The following is a 15,064-nucleotide window of genomic DNA, read 5'->3' as shown; positions in this document are numbered from 1 at the left end:
CATCAGCCACCTCCAGACCTGGGGGCTGTTGATTCTCCATCCGAGGGCTGACGGACGGCCCCGGCTCTGCCTCTCTCTCTCTCTCTTTTCTGACAGTTCCACTCCCTCTCCTGACTCCCACACTGCCTCTTCCTCCTCTGATTTGGCTGGTGACGGGCCACAACACGTACATTTGCCTGCTATTCACTCAGAACCATCCCCTCTCCGTCCCTGCTGTTCTGCTCCTACCGGATGCCCAAGGCAGGAGCCCTTATATTCAGAGACTAAGGCAGCTGGGAGTCTCACAGCAGCGATCCAACAGTCCAGTACTGGACTCTGGGCCAGGAGCACCTTGCTTTTAGGTTGTCCGGGTTGGGTGGTATAGAAATTTAATAAATCAATAAATTAATCCCACCAGCCACAACTTACCCTTCTCTTGAGCAAACCCAGACGCATTGCCTTGGCGTCGGCAGCTGCATAGGTCACCCAGAGACCGCTGTCCACGTGTTGCACAAAGCACATGGACTCTCCGTATTTGATCTCCGGGGCGCCCATGCCTTCCACATCTCGTTTGGGGGCCACGTCTAGCTTTTCCTGAAAGAGGGAGAGAGGAGAAGGAGATGTCAGGCACGACAGAGCAGACCCACATTGGGAAGATCCAAGGGAACGGAATTATTGCTAAAAGGCCTACGCGCGGGAATCTTCTCCACTAAGGTTAGCCCCTGCTTGGAGTTCGATAAGGGTCAGTGGAATTCAAGGGAGGTTCCTTTGCGGCTATGCGGGGATTCTAGAGGGGGATATGCAGTGGCTCAGTGGCTAAGACGCTGAGCTTGTCAATCAGAAAGGTTGGCAGTTCGGCGGTTCGAATCCCTAGTGCCGTGTAACCACCTTTAATCGGAAGGTAACAGCATTCTATGCGCCTTCTGCGTTTAGTTATGCCGGCCACATGGCCACGGAGATGTCTTCAGACTGCGCTGGCTCTTCGGCTTTGTAATGGAGATGAGCACCGCCCCCTAGAGGCGGAAATGACTAGCACGGATGTGAAAGGAGGGGAACCTTTACATTTACCTTAGGGATTCTAGGCTAATCTCTCTTTTAACGCCACCCCCCCACTGTTTCTTTCATTCCTTCTCTCCTACAGGAGTAGAAATTCCAGTGAAATCCCCTAAGCTGTTCCACAATGTGAGAGACATTTAAAACACAAATGCAGAGCGACTCCACCTACTCACTACAGGCCCATATGAAAGAACGACACGGATGAAATTGCCTAGCCGGGTAATGAAACGTCTGCAAGCCAAACCACCGAGTTCAGAAAAACACCGTGCACTTCTGAAAAACGTACGTTCAAATTTCTCACTCTGGGCAATTCCAGATGTGTGGACTCGGAAGTTCCGGAATTCTCCACAGGGAGCATGCTCCTTGAGGAATTCTGGGAGTTGAAGTCCATAGCTCTGGAAGTCCCCAAGCTAGAGAAATGTCCCTTGATGGCATGGCCTTTAGGGCACTTTCAATCTCCCCAAGAGAAACCATAGCCCAGAAGTTCACACTCTTTTAAAGCCCCTTGTGGGCAGGATCAGCCCCTAACGTGAGGTGACCTCCCACCTTTGAGACCCGGAAGCAGAACGATGTTGCTTTGGTGTTGGCCTTCTCAGCGTCCACCACCACCAGCCCTTTCTCCTCAGTCAGGGCCAAGTAGCGTCCCGTGGTGACATGACGGACACGGAAGGGTTGACCCCATTTCATGTGGCTGCCACTCCAGCTGTTAGGACAGAAAGAAACCCCAACTTTAACAATAAGGAAGACACTGTTTGGTTTAGTTTGGGATGAAGATGGTCAGTATCTTCTTGTTGATGGCTTAGCACGTCACGGTCGACCAACCAAAGATGGTTTCCAAAGATGGAAACATTCTCTTCTAAAGGTGGTTGATCCCATAAGCCAAAGATAAGTCACAATTTAGTACAACATGGATACAGACCAGCCTACCCACCGTCAGATTTTAATTTTCTTTTCTCATGCGCAAGCAAATGAACATCAGTGTGGCATGAGAAGCTTCACCGAAGGTCCAAGGCAGAGTATCAGCTTTGGAAGCCATATTCCATACTGCCACATAGCCTGAGAAAGTGGGGATGTGTGTGTGTTGGGGTGAATTCAATTAAGTAGCTCTAAGTAGACAAAATAACATTCTTCTGTTAGTTCATTTAGTATGGCGCAGGATGAAATAAGGATCTTACTTTTGGACGGATCATGATTAGGCCATGGGGTGTGATGACAACCGAGAGGGGATAGTTTGGGAATTTGTGGAAAGCCTGAAAATTATAGATTTGGGATTCCACAGATGTGCCAGGTGTTATTCTAATAAAGGCACTTTTGAGATTATACTTGTCTTGGAGTTACTGATGGGAACGGAGGTTTGCTGTAACGCTGACAGAGACATGGTATTCAGCCGGTTTGGACCGGTTCTAAAGAACCGGTAGCGAAATTCAGAGTAGTTCAGAGAACCGGCAAATCCCACCTCTGACTGGCCCCGCCCCCATCTATTCTCCGCCTCCAGTCCCAGCTGATTGGCTGGGTCTTCCTTGGTTGCCCTGCACAGGAGAAGAGAGCTGGAAAGCAGGTCAGTGGGGTGGGGAGGAAATGGGGATTTTTGCAGTAACCTTCCCCTGCCACACTCGCCAAGCCATACCCATCAAGCCAGGCCCAAGACACACCACGTCCATCAAGCCACACCCAAGCCACACTACGCCCATCAAGCCACGCCCACAGAACCAGTAGAATCCCACCACTGGCCCAAGATAGAAGGTGAAGACCAAAGCATGGGAAAAAACCCCAGCCTACCTGATGCGCAGGGGCTCCAGGCGCCAGAGAGATCGGGCCTGGGAACAAACGGGACCTCCTTCATAGTTTACCAGCCTGCAGAGGAACATTTGAGAAAGGGGATGGGATTTAGCTAACGGATCGCTGAGTAGGATTCCACGGCCAAGTTCCCACTTTAGGCGACGTTTTCCAGGGATCTGTTTATGGCGGGCGACTCCAAACTTGGCCACTTTTAAGACTTGTGGACTTCAACTCCCAGAATTCCTCAGCCACGGGCCATGTCCACAAGTCTGAAATTCTGCCAACTTTAGAGAGTCTTGGTTTATGGCTTCACGCAACCTCTGAATCCGGCCAATATGACTTGTGAATGTGGTCAACTGCGCACTTCACACGCCACAACTTGCTTCCAGAAATTGTAGGTGCTCCAAAAGTAGAAGTTTTAGGGTCTCCTACCTAAGCAGCGGGTTGGACTAGAAGACCTCCAAGGTCCCTTGCAACTCTGGTACTCTGTTCTGTTAAGGCAAGGGTCTTCCAACTTGGCAAGTTTAAGACTTGTGAACTTCAACTCCCAGAATTCCCGAGCTAACATGACTGGAGGAGGAGGAGGAATTCTGGGAGTTGAAGTCCACACGTCTTAAAAAGCTGTCAAGTTTGATAACCCTTGTGTTAAGGCCTGCCTATTCATTCCTGGCTCTACTCAAGAGACCTACCTGCGCTGCTCTTCATTCGGGTCCGTGGTGGAGATGGTGAGGCATTCATCCATGTGGCCGTGGAAGAGGCGCATGACATGGCCGCCAGTCACATACCCTTGGGGGGTAGAGAGAGAGAGAGAGAGAGACGAGACGGCAGTGTGAGTCCAAAACCATCTCTGGATCCCGAGATGGCAACCCCTAGGGCCACCTTCACTGAAAACCTCGTCGTATCTGAAATCTTTGAAGGCCAAAGAAACTCTATCCCACCCACAAGAAAACACCGCGTACCTTCTTCGCAGCCGGAACTGATGGGATTCATGTTCCAAAGGGTTTGCATGAAGGATGCATCAGCTTGAAGTTCTCCGCTGGCGGTGGACAAGTGCTGGAAGAGACAAAGACACCCGCCCCCGCCCCCGTCACAATGGTCAGGCCAGAAGGAAAGAGCGGGGTTGGATGTGGAGGGCGGGGGGAGATTGTTGGTTTCTCAGAGCAAGGTTCAATTAAAGTAAAGCAACCACAACAGGTGCTGAAGATGGTGTTTCACTGTGGTTAAGATGCTGGCTTGGAAACCAGGAGACTGGGAGTTCTAGTACCGCTTTAGGCATGAAAGCTAGCTGGCTGATGTTGGGCCAATCACCAGGAGACTGGGAGTTCTAGTCCCGCCTTAGCCATGAAAGCTAGCTGGATGTCTTTGGGCCAATCACCAGGAGACTGGGAGTTCTAGTCCCGCCTTAGGCGTGAAAGCTAGCTGGATGTCTTTGGGCCAATCACCAGGAGACTGGGAGTTCTAGTCCCGCCTTAGCCATGAAAGCTAGCTGGATGTCTTTGGGCCAATCACCAGGAGACAATTAGTTCTAGTCCCGCCTTAGACATGAAAGCAACTGGCTGACTTTGGGCCAATCACCAGGAGACTGGGAGTTCTAGTCCCACCTTAGACATGAAAACAACTGGCTGACTTTGGGCTAATCACCGGGAGGCTGGGAGTTCTAGTCCTGCCTTAGCCATGAAAGCTAGCTGGCTGACTTTGGGCCAATCACCAGGAGAGTGGGAGTTCTAGTCCCGCTTTAGCCATGAAAGCTAGCTTGATGTCTTTGCGCCAATCACCAGGAGACAGTAAGTTCTAGTCCTGCCTTAGGCATGAAAGTTAACTGGATGTCTTTGGGCCAATCACAAGGAGACAATTAGTTCTAGTCCCACCTTAGACATCAAAGCAACTGGCTGACTTTGGGCTAATCACCAGGAGACTGGGAATTCTAGTTCTGCCTTAGCCATGAAAGCTAGCTGGCTGACTTTGGGCCAATCACCAGGAGACTGGGAGTTCTAGTCCTGCCTTAGGCCTGTAAGCTGCTGGGTAACTTTGGAACAATCAGCAGGAGACAGTGAGTTCTAGTACCGCTTTAGTCATGAAAGCCGATTGGGTGACTTTGATCCAATCATTCTCTCTCTCTCTCTCTCTCTTGGCCCAACCCATCTCAGAGGGTTGTTGTGAGGAAAACAAGAGTAGGAAGCCATGTTGGCTATATTCGATGCCTTGAGTTCCTTCTAAAGTAATATAGATTTTTAAGAATGTAACCAATAAATAAATAATCCCTTTTCTTGAAGACCGCGTTTCTCCACCTGTGGAACTTTAAGACAGGTGGATGTCAACACCCCAGAATTCCCTAGCCAGTATTGGCTGGCTAGGGAATGCTGGGAGTTGAAGTCCACCTGTCTTAAAAATTGCCAAGGAAAACCGGCCTACCCCACTCCCAACCCGAACATCCGCCTCAAAGGCATTTTGGTACACGCACCAGATACCGCTCGGAGGAGACGCTGACGAGGATGAGGTCGTCCCCCACGCGCACCTTCTCCCCTTCCGACCGCTGCTTCGAGGCAGGATGGATGGTCCACCAACACGCTTCCCCTGCGGAGGGGAGAAGGGAGAATGGTGGGCGGCTATGCAAATGGCCGCCGGGAATCCAAGCCCATTTCCCCCACAGCCATGCAGCATTCCTTCCCCCAGTCCGCCTGGCGGGGGTAGGCCAGCCTTTCCGAAGAGAAAGACGGCAGCCAACGCCGAGGCGGTTTCGGAACGCGAGGCAAAGAGGGTGTCAACTCATAAAATATTTCCATGGTCTTTTTAGAGTTGCCAACAGAAAGGGAGGGGGGAGCAGCGCGGCAGCTTGCGAAACCGAAAGTGCATTCCATAAATGTTTTTCAAAGATAGTAACTAGGTGACTGAAGTTTCTGCTGCACAAATATCTAACTGGAGAGCATGATTGATGATTCTTGGCTATGGATCTGTCCCATTGGAGAATATGGATTACGATACACCCAGAGGGGTGGGGGGAAAACCAGGGTCAAGGGTGACAATGAATGATGTGCCTCAGAGTCGGCTACATCCAGGCAGTGCCAGCATGTTAACTCCCAATAAATCCTTTTAAAGTTTTGGTTTAAATGGGAGGAACTGCCTGGAATCCTGACAGAAATTCTCTCTTTCTCGTTCGTTAGTCCCATCATGCTTTGGCATCCCACACAGGCTGCTAACTCCTTGTCCAATGAGGAGGGAAAGTAAACTATGCACAATTATGCATAAAATATGCAAATATATGCATGGAGGGAGGCCTCGGTATGGAATGAAATTTCTCGAGTAACAATTCTGCTCCGCTGGAGGACTCATGCAGATCACAAAACTCTGCTTCTATGGGGCACCCGGTTTCGGTTGCAGGTTGTCTTCAACTTATGACCATGACAGGGAGCAGAATTTCCCGCCGCTAAGCAAGGTGGTTGTTCAGTGAGCCATCCCCCAGTTTGGCACCATTTTTTCCCGTCACGGTTATTAAGCGAATCACTGCAGAGTCGTTAACGAGAATCCAGCTCTGCTAATCCGGCTGGGAAAGTGGCAAATGGCAGTTCCATGAGGCTACAAACATCCTTAAGTACAGATAAGTCCTCGACTTATGACAGCAACGGAGACCAGAATTTATGTGGCTAAGCTAGAAATGTGAGAAGTGAGGGTTTTTTTTTTTTTGTTCTCACCACATTCGTTAAGCGAATCACCGCAGTTGTTAAATGTTTGTCTGGCAGTCGTTAAGTGAACCTGACTCCTCCCCACCATTGACTTCTCTGGTCAGAAGGTCATGAAAATTGGTCCCATGATCCCCGGGGACACTGCAACTGTCATAAACGTGAGTTAGTTGTCAAGCGTCCGAATGTAAATCGCGGCGACCGCGGGAGGCGCTACTGCAATGGTCCCAAGTGTGAAAAAATAGTCATAAGTCACTTTTTTCTGGTGCCACTGTCACTTCGGTCACTAAACGAACCGTTGTAAGTCGAGGACCAGCTGTACATGCTGGTAGCCATCTGCCTGCATTTCCCATGGGAAATGCAGCAATGGCCATAAGTGTGAAGACAGGCTGCAAGCCACTGTTTTTCGGTGCTCGTCATAACCTTAACAATTCACTAAACGAATGGGGTTGCAAGGGAAGGTCTATCGAGTTACCTGGGTTGGAGTCTAAGGAGGAGAATAAGAAAATGAGAACAAGAACAACAATGCATAAATTGTACACACTGCACAGAGCATAAATATAGTATATAAGGGGTATCAATAACTATGAACACATAAATACCTAACCCAAAATGCATTTATTTTAAGCTGCTTAAAATTCGTTGTGTGGCGGGGGGACGGGGACCCAGAAAAATGAGAACAGACCCATGTAAGAGTTTCATAAGGAAAATCCTTCCTCCCCATCCCTTCAAACCCTCCCATAGAACTGTGGGGCTGTAGGGGACCTCAAAGGTCATCTAGTCCAGGGGTGGTATTCTACCGGTTCAGCCCGGTTCAAGTGAACCGGTAGCAAAAATGCTACCGTTCGGCTGAACCGATAGTAAAAAAAAGAAAAACAGCTACCGGTTCAGCTGAACCAGTATTTCTTTTACTTCCACCCCCCTCCCAACGATCAGCTGTGCCGAGGTCTCCCTCGCTGTCTTACTGCTTCGCCCGCGAGGCTTCCCTGAGGCCCAGGAGGCCCCTAAAACAGAGCGCGGAGGGCAGGGGTGCTGCCCAAAAAAAGCCACGCCCACCCAGTCACATGGCCACGCCCACCTAGCTATGCCCCCAGAACCGGTAGTAAAAATATTTGCATCCCACCCCTGTGGATCGAGTGCAACCCTCTGCATCCTCTGTAAGAAAACCCAAGTGTTCCCTTGAGCGCTCAGCCACGTCACGTACCTGAAGCATCTTCTTGAAGGCCCACGTCGAAGGCGAGTTTATCCGTCAAGGAACGCGAGGTGGTCAGGCAGCTTAAATACTAAACGTTGGGAAGAAGAAAGGATATAAGCCAGGATTCCTGTTTTAGGGATAAGCCAGGATTTCTGGTTTACTTATCTCAAATGCAAAAATCATTACCCCCCAAAACAGCCTAGGCCAGGAATGTCGAACCTTAGCAACTCTTAAGACTTCCAACTCCCAGAATTCCCCAGCCAACATGGTTGACTGGAGAATTCTGGGAATTGAAGTCCACAGGTCTTAAAGTTGCCAAAGTTGGACACCCCTGGTCTGGACAATGGGATGACTGGCCACAAGGGTGGGGAGTTGGTTGACGCAACTTATGTTTCAGACAAAGAAATCTAGGTTGAGGTTGTTCCAGTAATGTATGGCGGGAGTTTAGACTGCCTTTAAATCAATCCACTTTGGCCTCTTTAAGACGAGTGGACTTCAACTCCCAGAATTCCCCAGCCAGTGTGTCAAAATCCGCTTGTCTTAAAATTGGCAAAGGTGAGAAAACACTATAGTAGGGTTTTGCGATAGCGAAACTATAACCAGGTTTCAAAAACAGGAAGAGGGATTGTTATGTCTGTTTGCTGCCTTGAGTTAACTGCAGGATGAAAATATATATATATATATATAGTAGCTCGATACCTGTGCTTTGCTACAAAACTATGTGGTAGGGCTTAGTTTTTTGGAAGGAAAATAAGGTGGGGGGGATTCTGCCTCTGCCTACTAGCATCCATCGGTATTCATCTGGCTAGCATCCTGTCAGTGTGTGTGAGAGTTGGAGGGCTGTTTGGAAACTGAAACAGTATTTGCTGTATGAGCAAGGAGATAGTAAGGAGCCTGGGCGTGGCTTAGCTCAACTGTTCTGTACCAAAGCTGGTTGTTGCTGGGAAACTGAAATTCCTCTCCTCTGCTTGTGTTTTGCATTTGGAAGAGATTTCTTTCCAGGTGGGGAGGGGGATTAGAACTCCTTAGCATCAGAGCGTGTTAATAATAGTAATATACGAAATATTAATGCTCTGGTGGTCATTTTGAAAAATCCTCTCTTAGTGAGCACCTAGAAGCCAAGAGGAAGATAGGTGCCAAATTTCTAGTTTGCTTTACGGTTCTGCAGATTTTGTGATGATGTGTGAGGGGTATTTCGCTTTTATAGAAGATATATATTAAAAAGAGGATTTCCCACCCGTTTTTTTTTACTTTAATCAACAGTAGCTGTTTATTCCTAGTCTGTGAATTTTGGTACTATATATTCCACCACCAATGTCCCATTTCTGCTCCTCTTCGCATGATGACATGCCTGAAATCTTCACTTAGTCTCCACTGCCGTGCTGAGCATCAAGCAACGTAGGTTGATGGGAATTCTATTCTTTGCGCTCCTTAAAAAAGGATTTGCATTAAGAGTTGGTCCTTCCAACACCATCTCTGCGGTCTCCTTAAACCGTTGTCCTCTTTGGAACCCCGAAAGGTAGTCAAATCACATCCTGAGAACCAGCCACAGGTTGGTTCTGAGAAGATAGGTCTGAACTGATGCCGTGAGTTGATTGCAACGTCCACCGGCAGTCAATTCCTTCTGGGCTATTGAATCTAAGTAGTAGCAAGGGGGACGTCTCCAGCAAGTGGTTCCAGCCAACGCAAACACCTGCTTGTCTAAAAGTGAATTACGTGTCTCAGAATCGGATTGCTGCCAGGATTCCAGTGATCAACCTCATGAAAACACGAGACTTGAGCCAAGCGTAAAAAACTACGAAGAATTTATTAGGAGCGAACATGTCGGCATGACCTGTTTGAAGCTGATTCTGAGACATGTAATTCACGGTCACCCTGGACCCTGGTTTCCCCCACCTCACCCCTTTGGGGTGCATCATAATTCATATTCTCCAACAAACACGTTCATAGCCGGGAGTCATCAATCACATTCTCCAATTAAGAGATTTGCGTGGTCGCTTAGTTACAACCTTTGCAAGATAAGAATGGAATGCACTTTCGGTTCCAAACTGCTGTGCTGCTCTTTCGAATTTCCTTCCCTCCCCCTGCCTCCCACTTCTGTTCGTGGCAACCCTAAAACAGGCATAGAAATGTTTTATGAGTGGACAGGTGACCAATTCAGGCCTTCTTCTGGTGGCGAGCCTCCATAGCTGTGGTCCTCCTAGGAATGGTGACACAGAAGGCAAGGAACAGCCAGCAACGCCCCACCTCAGATGACCTCAGCTTCTTTACTTAGAACTTCGACTTGGCCTCCAGAACTTCTCCCAGCCTTTTCAAACCTTGACGTTGACTTGGCGGAGAACTATGTCCCGTCTCCTCAAAGCCTTCCTTTGAGATGCCTTGCAATTTTTACATCCCTCCTTTGGTAGAGAACTTATGACTCAGGGTCTGAAAATAAACCCTGCTTGGCTTTGACCCAAAATGGCCCTGGTTGCCACTGTCCACTGGGGGTTGGGGTTCGCCGGCAGCAGGTGTGGACGGCTGAGGTCTTGGAGAGCGAGGACTCGGATGAGAGCCCTGCGTGTGAGGCAGGGAGGGAGCCAGGACCATCAGGGAGTGGAATGCTACCTTCGGAGGTTGTGGAGGCTGGCAGCAGTGAGGAAGAGGTTCCCGAGGAGCCTGTGCCCAGTGCGCACAGGACTACTCGAAGGAAAGAGCAGCTGCAGCAGCACGGGCGACTCGGGAGTAAGGCTGCAAAGTAATGGCCCCTTCCTGAGAAGATAAAAGCCAGCTGAGAAACCGCAGTTCTGTGCAGAAGGCAAAGAAGTTTGATACTCGAGCCTGGTGGGCATTAAGAACATCTGAGTTGGTATTTGGGGTCTCTCTGATTTATTGTTTAGTAACTTTATGTAGAGTTGTAATTGCCGGAATGTTCCTATCTCGGATGGCAAACCTCAGATAAAGAATGTTTCCAAGCAAATACAACTCAGGCAAACAAAGTCACTAATCTAAAGGAGGATTAGAGAGAGGAAGTAAACATATATGTTAGACCAGGGGTGGCTGAGGAATTCTGGGAGTTGAAGTCCACAAGTCTTAAAGTTGCCACGGTTGGACACCCCTGTGTTAGACTTTAACTAGAGATAATTAATTGTGTTAATTACTATTATGCTAAACAGTAACGAAATTTAAGCAGTAACCAAAGTTAACCAACGTTGGAGGATAATTAAAATGTGTATAAATGCAAGACTAGACTCCAATAAAGTTCATCATGATTCAGTTGATCATGATCAAACAACTCGACTGCCTCGTCCTTACAACAACTTTATCTGGTGTTCTTGGCGCTTTGGCAAGGCTCTTTCTTATCGGAGCTCCTTAGTTGTAAGCAGCCTTTTATCCGTGAAGGAACGGGATTTGTAAATGAAATATTAAAAGGTTGTGCGGGTTACCTTTGTCTCGTGTTTGCTCTCTTGGAACCAGGTTTGGGTCAGAACACTGGGCTTGTGTAGAGTCACTTTACCCCGTGCTGAAGCTCCCCAGCCTTCCCCTGCCCCCGTGTCAGAATCCACGGCTTCCTTAAATTCCATTCTCCCGGCCCGCTTACCATGCCGCTGTGGGAATGCCGGAGAAGAATAGCGTGTCCATACAGCAGAGTCCGATGTCCACCGCCTTGTGAGGACTGGAGGATGACAAGGCAAAAGACAAAGTCAAATCACACACACAAAAAGGCATTTGACAGGTTTACCTGTGGAACGCTCAACCTGGAGCTCGCTCAAAATCCATGCACCCATCCCACAATAACGATCACCAGCTTTTGGGCTAGACAAGATCCTAGACCTCGTGGTTGACCAAACAAGAAGGCGTCTGAGACGTTCAGAGGTAGGATTGAAACCTACTAACCAAAAGGTAAGATGGCAACCATCTCTAAGTCAAGCTTGACCCTCGGTTAGTTCATGGGTGTCCATGGAGTTCTCTTGGCAACAATATAGGTTTCCATTGTGGGGGATTTTTTTTTTTTGGAGGTCTTGCTGATCTCCCATCCAAATGACAAACCAGATCTGACCCTGCTTAGCTTTGTAAGATCAGCCAAGATCGAACTGATGGCGTCATTTCTTCAACTCAACAAATTAGGGGAGGCGTGGGCAGTTAATTTTCACTAAGGGTCACCTGTGAAACTGGGACCATTGTGGAGGGCTGAACCAATAAGGCCCCTGCTGTTGCCTCCACTGCTGGACAGGGACAGCCAAAGGGCCGGTTGTGGCCCGCGGGCCGTAGAGTGCCCAGGTCTACGTTACGTTGTAGTAAAGAACACAATTACTTCTGTTTGACTCGGGCAGACCTACTTAACTTCGCAAGTTAAGTGGAAAGCAGATGTTAAAATTGTGGGATGACTTCAAGAATCAAGAGACACCCCCATTTTTTTATTTTTTTTACCGGACACGCTACCATTCAAGGTCACCACGGAGTAGGCCCAAGTTCTCCTTACCATCCAGGCTAGGCAACCCAACAATTGGTTTCCCGTGCGGCACACGTGGAAGCACAGATTTGACAATTTCCATAAGAGACAGTCCCGGTAAGTTATGTGCTCATCTCCGCATGAGACATCCCTCACATAACACCATAGGTCTTCTATCTCTTGGAAGGGATGGAAGAGTATCTCTGGAGCAACTAAGCATTTGATGCCCAACGGACTTGGGAATTGCAATTCGAACGCCACAGCCAAAACCGCATTTTTCACCCAAGTCAAAAGGGGCGGAGATGCTTAGTTGCGGGGAAGGGAGGAAAGGCTACTTGGCTCTTTCCACCACTGTGTAGCTACGTTGGGCCGGACCAATTGCAAATCCTTCCCCCTCACTAAAATTTCAGCTGAGTCTTTGTATGCCCTCCTAGGTATGTTGATGCAGCAGTTGCAACCCAGTAACAAGACGAAAATCGGATATTTGCCTTGATCTTGATTTCGCAGCGATCAGGAACAATATACCGGGAGTCCTCGACTTATAGCTGTTCGTTTAGTGACTGCTCAAAGGGACAAAGGCACTTAAAAAAAAAAGAGGGCTTATCACCGTTGTTCACACTTACGACCGTGCCTCCGGATGCTTGACAAACGGACACACATTGTTGTGGTCCGCCGGCAGCCTGCGGAGACAGCACCAGAGTCGGACAGTGGGGAGGAACGTGGGCCAGTCGGAGAGTCTGGGGAGGACTCGGACGATGGTCCTGCGTCCCGATCCAGAGATGGGGCCAGGATCCATCTGGGAGTTACGTGCCGACTCCGGAGCCTTCGGAGCCTGGCAGCAGCGAGGCAGAGGAACAGGGGAAGAGTTCGACTCCTGCATCTTATATCTCAAGGGGCATACAATAAGTGACATCCTCAAAGGATGGATCTGTTTGATGGATCTGTCTGCACAGATGTGACCAGATCACTGACTCGCAGCAGAAAATGCAAAAAAAAAAAAGTCAAAAGCTCCAAAACACACTCAGGAACGTCTTGATCATTTCATGTATTCTTGCAACCAGAAAACTCACATCCCATGAACAGTAGCCATCATAGTAGGCCTGTAGGTCCAGTTTATTGGGATAGAGGCCACAACCCCAAGAGCTTTGAGGACAGAGCACCTGTAGTCCATACGAGCCTGCAGTTGTTTACTGCAGAATTCAAATTATTGCACGACACAGAATTTTAATCTTCTTTTCCTTGGGGGTCAAACGATCTCGAATAGGGCAGGATTCATGTCCTCCTAGCTTAGCTACCTTGTAAACAGTTCCTTCTTCCAGCTGTTTTTTTTTTCCCCACCCCCATTTTATCCCAATAAAGCAGCAATAAAACAGATGCGCAGGCTCAACATGGGTTGCTTGTCAACTAGAATTTCCTGGATGTTCTTCCCCAAAACTTGAACGGGGTTGAGGGGGAATAAGACGAGATCCAAGATGGGTCCCCTTAGAAAGGCGGTTGTGAACCTTTCTGGAACCCATAAAGTTGCTTCTGCGTTGAAGATTTTGGTGAGTAAGATGGGGCAGACCATGGCACATCCCAGGACGAAGCGTTTCTCCCTCCCAACCCTCCGTTGTCAAGTGCAAACCAGCATGTTTCTTTCGTCACACTCCGTTCTACACCCAACACAGTGAAGGGTTTTCCAGAAGGAAACAGAAGTTCACTGAGAGGAACCATGCAATGAAGTAAGGAGGGGACACAGGATCAGATCTGGGAAACCACAACCATCAGTGGAGAAGTCCAATGGGAAGGAAGATGGGTTGAAAACATGGAAGAAGGAAGGAGGAGGAAGAGGAGGTAAGGAGGAGGGAGAGGGAGATTACTGGAGGGAGGGGACAAGGGGGATCCCACCTGGTTTCCCACAAGGAAGGCCCATTGCTAAGAACTGTGGGGTTGGCAAAGCCCACCCAGATTTCACCGTCACATTGCTCTACACCAGAGGGTCTTCAAACTGGATAGCTTTAAGACTGGTGGACTTCAACTCCCAGAATTCCTCCTCCAGTCATGTTAGCTCAGGAATTCTGGGAGCTGAGGTCCACAAGTCTTAAACTTGCCAAGTTGGAAGACCCTTCTCCTACACTTTCGTAGGAATCCCCAACTGCTCCAAAGCTTTTGTTCCTGGAGGAGAACCTCCTTGTGGGGCAGTTGTGGGAATGGGAACAGGAGGACAATGGGACAGGACATAAAATAAAAACCCCTGCCTCCTTGGTGAGTACGCTGGCTTAGTTCTAGGAGATGTATCTCAATATATCTGTATGGTAGCTGATGGCTAGCATAGCTTAGAAGGAAGGCAACTTCACTATTTGGGGGCCCTATGTCAGGCGTGGAAGATTAGGTCCACATTTTAAGATCCAATTAAACTGATGTGTTCCTAATCGTGCCATTGCAAAGGAATCTTCTCAAGGAATGATTAGCACCTGCTTGGAATTAGATAAGGGTCTATAGGAGATGACCAGGCTGAACCCAAGGGTGAGATAAGCCACGTCATTGGTCTGGAATCCCTACACCCCCCAAAGAGATCTAAGTCTACCCTCCCCCTTTGAAGTCCATTGATTCTTATCTGGCGCCAATTTGAATGAACCGTTCTAGATCAGGTTCTTGGGTAGAGGTTGCAGGGAGTAAAATATTCAGGGCTTCTGGACTCTTCTCTTGGCTCCTGGTTTCTCGTGCCTGAATGGAATTCGAGGGAGGTTGGACTTAGTTGACTACGTAAGGATGCTAGGCTGGTCGCTCTTTTAACTCCACCCCCAGATTTTTCCACTCTTTCTCTTACACCGGGGGCGTCAAACTCAATTTCATTGAGGGACACGTTTTTGATCTCAGGGGTGTGCTGGGGGGGGCCCACCTTAACATCACTCGTGTTGGGGGCGTCTGTGGTGGCCCGAGGGTTTTGCCAGCGAAAATGGCCTC

At 48.8% G+C, this 15,064-nt stretch overlaps 1 protein-coding gene across 17 annotated transcripts in view; it reads right to left on the bottom strand.

Moving 5' to 3' along the window:
- RYR1 (ryanodine receptor 1) overlaps positions 1-15,064 on the bottom strand; it is a 140,519-nt gene that overhangs the window by 108,239 nt on the left and 17,216 nt on the right. For all 17 annotated transcript variants that reach the window (XM_087939288.1, XM_087939279.1, XM_087939287.1 and 14 more), the window contains exons 4-11: positions 11,267-11,341; positions 7,696-7,774; positions 5,276-5,388; positions 3,774-3,867; positions 3,504-3,600; positions 2,815-2,889; positions 1,582-1,738; positions 409-573 (exon numbers count right to left, since the gene is read on the bottom strand). In XM_087939288.1, coding sequence (XP_087795414.1) covers positions 409-573; positions 1,582-1,738; positions 2,815-2,889; positions 3,504-3,600; positions 3,774-3,867; positions 5,276-5,388; positions 7,696-7,774; positions 11,267-11,341 — 855 coding nt within the window. The remainder of the gene's footprint in view (positions 1-408; positions 574-1,581; positions 1,739-2,814; positions 2,890-3,503; positions 3,601-3,773; positions 3,868-5,275; positions 5,389-7,695; positions 7,775-11,266; positions 11,342-15,064) is intronic.

This window comes from Pseudonaja textilis, chromosome 10 (genome assembly GCF_049901715.1).
Source record: "Pseudonaja textilis isolate UNSWEBS1 chromosome 10, rPseTex1.2, whole genome shotgun sequence".
Classification (NCBI taxonomy): domain Eukaryota; kingdom Metazoa; phylum Chordata; class Lepidosauria; order Squamata; family Elapidae; genus Pseudonaja; species Pseudonaja textilis.
Note: the sequence above shows the minus strand (reverse complement) of the source record. Positions and strands in the feature narration are given on the sequence as shown.